Here is a 9949-nt window from a genome sequence, read left to right as displayed (position 1 = left end):
AACTGCGTACTCTGTCCCAGGCTTGCTTTCCGGCGAAAAGAAAGAAGACGCTGCCAAGTCTTGTCCAGGAAATGGACGGCTCAGCGGCTCTCGTCGTAGCGCGGAAACACACGGGGATAGAAAACAGATGAAAGGTTGCCGATCAGTTTAACTAGTATCCGGTCGGTTGTCTTACTCTCTGTCGACCGCGTGCCGGTCTTCGACACGGTAGACACGCTCACACACATACCAACTCGATCGGTCCGACGAGGATGGATGTGGACGTTTGAACGGTAGCCAGGAGAACGCACTAGTTTACGTTGGCTCATTTTGTAATCGTTCGAGTATGAAACGCACAAGGCCTTCACGTCTGAACGGGTCCATGCACATTGCTAACCATTTTTTCTACTCGTATATGAGTGCATCTAAAATTCTCAATCTTTCAGTTTTTGTTAGGTATTTCTCCTTGCAAATAGACAACTTTTTAATTAAAATCACATCATTTTTCCATCTAATTTTATCCTCTCCGCCGCAACCTCGTTCTGTTGTGTCACCTTGTCGGCGGTGGGCCTCGTCTCCGCCGAGGTGTAAAAAACCGTCAGATTGCGTGGCGGAGCGCTGCATTGTCATCCTTGGCGGGCGGCAGCAGCTTCAGCGCAGATCTGGACGACCTGCGGCTGTGCCTCACTCCGCCCTGTGTTGCCGCCTGGCAGTAGGCACGGCCCGTCGTCTTCGGATGTCGCTGCCGCGCCGGCGGGCTGGGGGTGCGGGCACCAGCACCCAGCGGCTCCCAGCAGGGGGCAGGTGATGGCGCTGCCGAGCGCCGCTGCTCATGCTACCGCCTCGCCGTGGATGACAGAGAGCGGGCTGGGCGGCATCAGGCCTCTGCGAAGGACGGACTGCCAACCCAGGAGCTTGGCGATGCCGAGTGCTGGAGCGCCAATGCGGAGCACGAGCTCCTCCTCGTCTAGGTCAGACAAGCTTGGCGGGTCGCCAACGGTGAGCCCCACCCAGTCGATCTCTTTCGATCCGGAGCTGGCCATGGCGGAGGGGGCGGTGGGGAAGCAGAGATTAGACGGGAGTGAAGGAAATATGCCCTAGAGGCAATAATGAAGTTGTTATTTTATATTTCCTTATTCATGATAAAGGTTTAATATTCATGTTAGAATTGTATTGATCGGAAGCTTACATACATATGTGATACATAAACAAATACTGTGTCCCTAGTATGCCTCTACTAGACTAGCTCGTTGACCAAAGATGGTTAAGATTTCCTAGCCATGGACATGAGAAAGAAGGGACAACAGTGGGTACCTGCAACGCCGACGAGGGCCAGCAGCAAATCCCCCCACAGTCCAGCAGCAAATCCGCCAGCGGTTTGAGAGACGCGGCACGATTTCGCCGCAGTTGCGGGAGCGAGAGCGAGACGGGAGGAAAGGAACGGAAATGGGGGAGAAAAGAAAGAAAATGGGGGAGAGAACGGCTTGCATTTCGAAACCGCCGCCCACGATCTCCCTCTACCGCTTACTTGTGGGTTCCTTCCTCGTCCAGGTAAGGACAAGTCGCCCACGACCGCGCGGTGCGAGGTCTCCCGACCAGGTGGCACCTAGAGCTCGCACGAGACGATCGCGACGCGATCGTGCGGCCAGGAAATGGCCACCCGTTCTCTCTGTTTAATGCGCGTGCACTTTTTAGATTTTAAGTTTAATTTAACACATAAGACTAGTTCAGAATCACGTGCTGCCAACACCGGCCCCGCCAATCCGCCATAGCTACGCTGTCGTGCGGCCCCTGCCACGGATCCGGGTTAAAGCCCACAGATCCAGAGGCCTCAAACCACGCCGCTTGTTCAATTTACCAGAGAAGACTGGTTCAGAGGAATGTCAACGCTGTAGGAGCAAGCTGCATGCATGCATTGTGGCCAAAATCCAGTGGGACTTCTTTATCACGGTGATGGGCCGCACGTTAGCGCTGAGATTGTCAACCTAAACTCCATGGCAAGTTGCACTTTCATTTTTAGATGAATACAAGTTGCATTTTCTATTTCTAAATGAATGCAAGTTGCATTTCTTTCACAAAAAAGGTTACTTGTTGATGTTTCCTCCATATTGTTAATCGAGCACCAGGCAAATTCAATCCAAATACTAAATTGTGCCGGTTGTGTTTCTCTGCTATATAACTACGCACACAAGTCATTTGTTGCTTATACGAAGCTTCTTGGTTTGCATGATTGCTTCTCGGCAATGCAAGAACCCAAGAGTGCCATGGTGTTCAGCTTCAGTTGCTCGGCAAATAGAAGACTGCCATGGATCTTGGCTTTGCTGCTCATGATGACTCGAGGCGATGGCCAGTCTACTCCGGGTAATACAAACCATATCCTCCTAGTTTCACTTATCGCAACTTTAATCCCTGCTCCATCTGCACATTTTAGTTTACTTCAGCGTAGAACTGAAGAAATCCCACTTTACTGATATCTTAATAATAAAGGTATTATTAGCTACTGAATACCTAGTGGCACATGTCATGATCATCTTAAACATGAGACACATGAAACTGATACATACTCTCCATTACGCAGGGTTTCTAAGCGTAGATTGTGGATTCACAAACGATAGTCCCTACAAGGACAGCACCACGGGACTCCTGTTCCTTCCTGACCTTAAATTTGTCGAGGGCGGTGTGAGCAACAATATTTCAGCAGCATTCATGGCTGATGCCCCATATGAGAACCAGAAAACCTTGAGGAGCTTTCCTCAGGGCAAACGGAATTGCTACACACTGCCATCGACAATTGGGAAGAAGTTTTTGTTGAGGGCTATGTTTACTTATGGCAACTACGATGGGTTGAACAGGAGTATGGACGGGTCACCTTTTCTGTTCGGGCTCCATATTGGCGTCAACTTCTGGGATACGGTGAACTTAACAAATATGGATCCATCGATCACGGATTGGAAGGAGGTACTCACCATTGCTCCGAGCAACTTCGTATCCTTCTGTCTGATAAACTTCGGTTCAGGGACTCCGTTCGTGTCTTCCTTGGAGCTGAGGCCACTGCTAGATCCGATGTACCCTTTTGTGAATACAAGGGTATCAGTCGGCTATTTTAGACGGATCAGATTTGGCAATGCCACTGAATATATCACAAGGTGAGACTGACATCCATGATAGTTTTAGATTGAAATCGGATTATGCATGTCAATTGTTTTTTAATGTGTTGGCTAGCTCAATGCATTTGAAGCAGAAGAGCACACACTTCAAATACATTGTCCAATAATATCTCATGGTGCCAAGAAATTTATATAACCAGCTCCAATAGAACCAAAAAATAGTGTATCATGCTAGCTTAGCTATTTACATGTTTTCCCTTGTCTTTGTGTGCGATGAAGATATCCAACGGACCCTTACGACCGGTTTTGGGAGGGCTGGTCTTTCTCCTACAGCTCCTACCCCTGGATTAGCCCCAGCACTAGCAACAAAGTGGAGATTCTCCCAGGAGACGACTACTTCAATGTGCCGATGGCCATCTTCCAGAAGGCCACGACCCTAGACGCAAACTACTCCTTCATGAGCCTCGGCATGGCAAAGGGTCCTAATTGGGACCATGAGAGTGTCCGCCTTCTCCCGATCTTCCACTTCGCTGAAATCAATGGTAGCAACCCGAACAGAAGGTTCGACATCTACAACGAAGGCGATTTGCTGCACCGGGGCTTCTCCCCGTCGCTTTTACAGGCCAACAGCTTGCACGACAGCGGGCGGTTCTTGTATAACGGCAATGCGTTGTACACCCTGAATAAGACGCGCAGCTCGATCCTGCCACCGCTCATCAATGCGCTTGAGGTGTACTCGCTCATTCGGATGGAAAACTTCACCACTGACTCCGAGGATGGTAAGATCGATCATCAACGTAGATATTGCACGCATATCCGCATATAACAAATATAACATGTAGGAGTATGTGGCAGATTCGCATTATCATGATGCAGTTTATTCAGTTGATGAACAACACCTCCAGGCTCCAACTCTCTGCATTTAAAAAAATCTTAATGACAAAAATCTCATTGTGTACACCCTTCGTTCCTAAATACAGGTCTTTCTAGAGATTTCAATAAAAACTACATACAGATGTATATAGACATATTTTAAAGTGTAGATTCACTCACTTTGCTTCTTATGCAGTCCGCGTTAGAATCTCTAAAAAGACTTATATTTTAGGAATGGAGGGAGTACTTGTTTAGACCCCCGAAGATTCTAATCTCCATTCGACATTGTCAATATCCTCATTAAAGTAATAGAAACAAGCTTATTAATCTAGTACACTCAACTCCTGAGTCCTGAGTAATCCATGTTCTAAAATTCAAAAGCCATAGAACCATGGCCAAGACCTTAGTAGAGAAATGGATTAATGCAATTTATTGACTTCTATTAAATAGATAAAACATGCATATAACAAATATAACATGTAGGAGTATGTGGCAGATTCGCATTATCATGATGCAGTTTATTCAGTTGATGAACAACACCTCCAGGCTCCAACTCTCTGCATTTAAAAAAATCTTAATGACAAAAATCTCATTGTGTACACCCTTCGTTCCTAAATACAGGTCTTTCTAGAGATTTCAATAAAAACTACATACGGATGTATATAGACATATTTTAAAGTGTAGATTCACTCACTTTGCTTCTTATGCAGTCCGCGTTAGAATCTCTAAAAATACTTATATTTTAGGAATGGAGGGAGTACTTGTTTAGACCCCCGAAGATTCTAATCTCCATTCGACATTGTCAATATCCTCATTAAAGTAATAGAAACAAGCTTATTAATCTAGTACACTCAACTCCTGAGTCCTGAGTAATCCATGTTCTAAAATTCAAAAGCCATAGAACCATGGCCAAGACCTTAGTAGAGAAATGGATTAATGCAATTTATTGACTTCTATTAAATAGATAAAACATGCATAAGAAGTAATTAACTTTGCAACTAGCTAAGCTTCTATGTTTTCATTCTTTTTTAAACATATGAGCGCCCATACCCAACATATACAGCTGTCTTTACACTTCTTCTTCTTCGGTACAATCCCCCTAAACACATCAACGCACGAGATTTCTTCATACCCCTTCATAAGAAAGGGTAGGATTGTCTTTTTTTAAATACGTCGTGAACATATATATGGCATGGGAGGCACCCTCGACCGGGCCGGCCCATTGGTGAAGGCTGCAGGGAGCGCGACGCGAAATGTAAAAATTCACAAAATACAAGCCCCCGTTAAGAATCGAACCACAAACCTCTTTATATACATGTAGTAGATCCACTCACCAATTGAGCTGACTTGTGTTTGTGAATAATTAGGAGCCTGCAAACTTAAGAATCTCCCCGCCCGGATTTATTGGGCCCTTGAGCCGAAACAGAAAGACCACTAAATACGCATAGGAAAAATTGGAAATAAATCTCTTAGATAATCACCGCTATTAATTAGGCCTATTAACTAATCTGTGCATGCAATGGCTACTACCTGATCCAATCAAGGAGACCCATGCGCTAGCTTCCATGAAGAGACGAAGGAATAAAGTGACGTGTTTAAATGCAGCAGCCTATTTTTTTCGTTTTTGATATAAAGTTTGCAGCAACCTAGTAAACATGGTAGTACAAGTTTTGGTGGCTCTCGGACCCAATAAACCCGAATGGAGGGAGTAACACCAAGGAAATTATGTATGAATTTTAAAAAATTGAATAATGTTTCATAATCCAACATTTGTTATTGAACAACTTGAACACAATTTGAAAAAGTCATTTTTCATAAAAGCATGAGCATTTTTCAAAAAAAAAAATTGAATAACATTTTTACAAGCGTGAACATTTCAAAAACAAATCAGGAGATATGTTAGTTCAAAATGTTAAGAACATTTTAAAAAAATATGAGGAGTGTGCAAACTTCAGAACTAACATTTTGAACACTTCCTTTCTTTTTAGCTTCTTATATGGCTAATGTAACTTTCTGAATTTTCAGTAAAAAAATCGTGTGTTTTAAAACCAGCTTTTGTTTGGTTTTCTTCTAGGTTTTTTCTTCTCTTTTTTTTCAAATGCCAGAAATTTTTAAAATAAAAAAAACAAATTCGTGAAATTTCTCATTTTTTAAACTTTTTCTCAACTTTTATTGGGTAATATTTCTGAAAATCTGCAAAAATAATAATAATTAAATTTGTGAACATTTTTTCAACATCGATGAACTTTATTCAAATCTGCGAACTCTTGGGCCGGCCGAACAGGCGGCCGATTGGAGCGATGCCATCGCCTATCAGGGTGGTAGAAACCGAAAATTTGGTTTTTTACCATCCGTTCTTTTTAAATTTTTGGTTAGCAAACCTAAAAATCAAAAATGTTAAACCAATACAACAACTGAAGATGTCGACAAACAACGTGCTCCCAGATAGAGCCTTTTGACCTACACGGACACCTTTCGTTGAACATGTTCCAGTTTTGGACATTCTTAAGACCACTGCAATTTTATCTAGTAGATGGGCATGCGCATGGTAGGCATCCATGCTAGTTTGAACGATTCCGACACCTTATGCAAGTTGCGTGACATTTGGCCATTTATCGATCATTTTCACCGAGAAAACTCTAAAAAATGTAAGAATTATCGAAAACGCAAACAACTTAGCATGGTGCCTTGAATTGGTCATACAAGCTCATGGAAAATTTTGGACTCATCTGAAGATGCCAAAAAAGTATTCTCATGCGGACCCATGTGGCCTACCCGAACACCCTCCATTGAACATGGTATATTTGGACATGCATGAAATGACCCAACCTTTTGCCAGCAGGTGGTCATGCCCATGGCAGGCAATCATGCCAGGTTTGAACGATTTCCAACGCCATACGCAAGTTGCGTCACGTTCGGTCATTTATCGTCCATTTTTCATCAAGAAAACTCCATAAATTGCAAAAAATAATGAAAACTCAAACAACTTGACATGATGCCTTGAATTGGTCATATAAACTCATGAGATTTTTTGGGTCATTTCACAATGCCGATAAATACGTGCTCTCATACAGACCAATCTCGCCTACCCGAACAACCCCCATTGAACATAGTCTATTTTTTGGACATGCATGTAATGATCCAACTATTGCCAGTAGGTGGGCGTGCCCATGGTTTGAACGAATTTTGACACTATATGCAAGTTGTGTCATGTCCGAGCATGTATCAGCCATTTTTCATCGAGAAAACTCCAGAAAGTGCAAGAATTGTTAAAAACTCAAACAACTTGGCATGGTGCCTTGAGTTGGCCATTTAAGCTTATGGGGAAAAATTGGAGTCAATGGAAGATGTTGAAAAACATGCTCTCATACGGACCCTTCTGGCCTACCCGAGCACCTCCGTTGACATGGTCTATTTTCGAACATGCATGAAATGACCCCAACTTTTACGAGCATGTGGGCATGCTCATGGTAGGCATTCACGCCAGGTTTTAATTATTTCCAACACCATATGCAAGTTGCAACACATCCGGCCATTTAATGCCCCTTTTTTTACTAAAAAAACTCCAGAAAAAGCAAAATTTATAGAAAACCAAAACAACTTGGAATTGTGTCTTGAATTGGTCATACAAGTCAATGAAAAAAATGAGGTTTTTTAACGGATGTTGAGAAACAACGTGGTCTCGGTGGAGCCTTCTCGCCTATCTGCAAACCCTACGTTGAACATGGTATTTTTTTGGACATTCAAAAAAGGGCATCAACTTTGGTAAACAGGTGGGCATGCACATGGTGAAAATGCGAACACTTTTTCAAATTTGCCAGCATTTTTTCATATTTGCGAATATTTTTTGAAAGCTTTTCTTATTTTCTAGGGCCTAAGCACTTTTTTCTTCTCTATTTTTTCGCTTTTCTTCTCTTTTTTTGTTAATTAATTTTCTCCTTCTTGAACTTTATCATTATTTTTTTAAGTTGTTCAAAAATTTGAAAATTTCTTTAGAATACCAGATTCTTTTTTCAATATAAATTTTTAAAATTGATCTAGAATTTAAAAAAATGTCCCCGTAATCTCATACAAACCCTTCTCGCCTGCCTGAACAATCTATGTTGACTATCGTCTATTTTTCGACATGCATCAAATGAGCTAACTTTTGCCAGCAGGTGGGCATGCTCATGGTAGTCATCCATGTCAGATTTGAACGATTTTCGACATCGTATGCAAGTTGTGTCACGTTCGGCTATTTATCGGCCATTTTTCACCAAGAATACTCTAGAAAATACAAAATTTTGTAGGAAACACCACCAGGGTCCTGATTGCTTTTTTACGCTGCTTATGTGTGGGCCCAACCGGTCAGATTCGGGCTTAGCGCGGCCGAACCGAGCAGTTAAACGAGTTGGTAGTTTTTTGCCACGGTTTAGGATAAAAGTGGTAGTTTTTCGCACAAAAACGTAAAGTGGTAGTTTTTCGTCACGTTTCCATGAATTGTGGTAGTTTTTGGTTAAATACTCGCCGTGAACAGATGAGGTTTCAGACGAATTGTTCTTGAAAAAGGTTAAGGTTTCAGACCAATATTGATGTCAGGCAGCTCTAGAATTCAGGAGGGACACCCCAATGAGATCCCATTGAATGAGTTCCTGAACATCAGTCCAAGGTAGTTTCAGGCAAATTTTATGGCCTTTCAAAGTTGTTACCATGCAGTTTTTATGGCCAACATAGCTCAAGTATTGAACTTGCCGTGAACAGATGAGTTTTTGGACCAAATTCAGTGTTCCAGTCCAACTGGGAGGGATATCTTTGTCAAATTTTAAGCTTGTATAGGCAGATGGTTACATGAGACGAGCTCTTGCTTCTAGGATTCAGGAATACAGGGAAGAAGAAAGAAAAAAGGCGGCACTTCCGAAAAATAAAAATGCAAGATGATTGATTTTGAACACAACCTACAAAAGTAAGTGAGAGTGAATGAACCCTGCGAACATATAAGGATGGGTCACCAGGTCCTGTTGTGACAGTCGAATCAAAAGCTAGGAAATTCATCTGGGTTAACAGTTGCGGCCGCGGTGCTGCTGGCTGGGTAGAAACAGAGAGTCAGGGAGAGGGGAGTTGGACTGCACGGTCCAGGAAGAAGTCTGCACAGGCCGGGTGTTGATATGGGTTTCTATTCAGAAAAATAAATTGATCTGGGCTTCTATTTAAAAGGGAAATTCATCTGGGCCTGAATTATAAAAAAAATGTTTGGATATGGACAGTTTTTTTTGGAAAAAGGATACGTTTAGTCTAGGTTTCTGAAACGCGAGACCTATGTCTCATATCAAGTGATCTGGCCCAATTTGGTTTTGGTCTTCCTTTTTCATTATTTTTTCTTTTTTCTTGACATTTTACAAATGGACATTAAATTTTTTAATACACATTAATAAAATATCTATAGAATTTTTCAAATACAAGTTGAATATTTTTAATGTGCATTAGGTTTTTTTAAAATGAATGGCGAACAGTTTTGAAATATATGTTAAAGAATTTTCTAGTTCACGTTGAACATTCCAATAAATAAATGGTGATTTAAAAAAATATGTTGAACAATTTATAAAGACACGATGAGCTTTTTTTAAATAAACGAGGATCATTTTGTAAACACATGACAAAAAATTTAAATACAAAGGTAACATTTTCCAAATACACAATGACCATTTTTGAATACTCCCTCCTTCCCAAAATATAAGGCGTGATTGACTTTTTACGGTCTTTGATGCACGACTTCGACCACTAATATATTCTCCCTCCGTTTCTAAATATAGGGTGTATAGTTTTTGGCACGGAAATTAAAGAACACACATGGAGGAAAAATTTCACAAGTTTTAGGCAAGATTACACCTGACTAATTGACATGAGAAAATAGAGGAGCTTGCCTGATATAAGAAAATGTAATCAAATCCCTAAGAAAAATATCCAAACGAGTGGTGCAACGTAATACACCTTATATTTAGGATTTTTTTCTC

General features: G+C 41.8%; 1 protein-coding gene across 1 annotated transcript; it reads left to right on the top strand.

Annotated features, from left to right (window-relative positions):
• Positions 1-1914: 1914 nt before the first annotated feature.
• On the top strand, positions 1915-4045 carry LOC119325787 (probable LRR receptor-like serine/threonine-protein kinase At1g05700). The gene is made up of 3 exons (XM_037599517.1): positions 1915-2340; positions 2558-3125; positions 3366-4045. The coding sequence occupies exons 1-3, from the start codon at positions 2034-2036 to the stop codon at positions 3910-3912; spliced, it is 1422 nt and encodes a 473-aa protein (XP_037455414.1). The 5' UTR covers positions 1915-2033; the 3' UTR covers positions 3913-4045.
• The last annotated feature ends 5904 nt before the right edge of the window (positions 4046-9949 follow it).

This window comes from Triticum dicoccoides, chromosome 6B (assembly GCF_002162155.2).
Source record: "Triticum dicoccoides isolate Atlit2015 ecotype Zavitan chromosome 6B, WEW_v2.0, whole genome shotgun sequence".
In the NCBI taxonomy this organism is placed as follows: domain Eukaryota; kingdom Viridiplantae; phylum Streptophyta; class Magnoliopsida; order Poales; family Poaceae; genus Triticum; species Triticum dicoccoides.
Note: the sequence above shows the minus strand (reverse complement) of the source record. Positions and strands in the feature narration are given on the sequence as shown.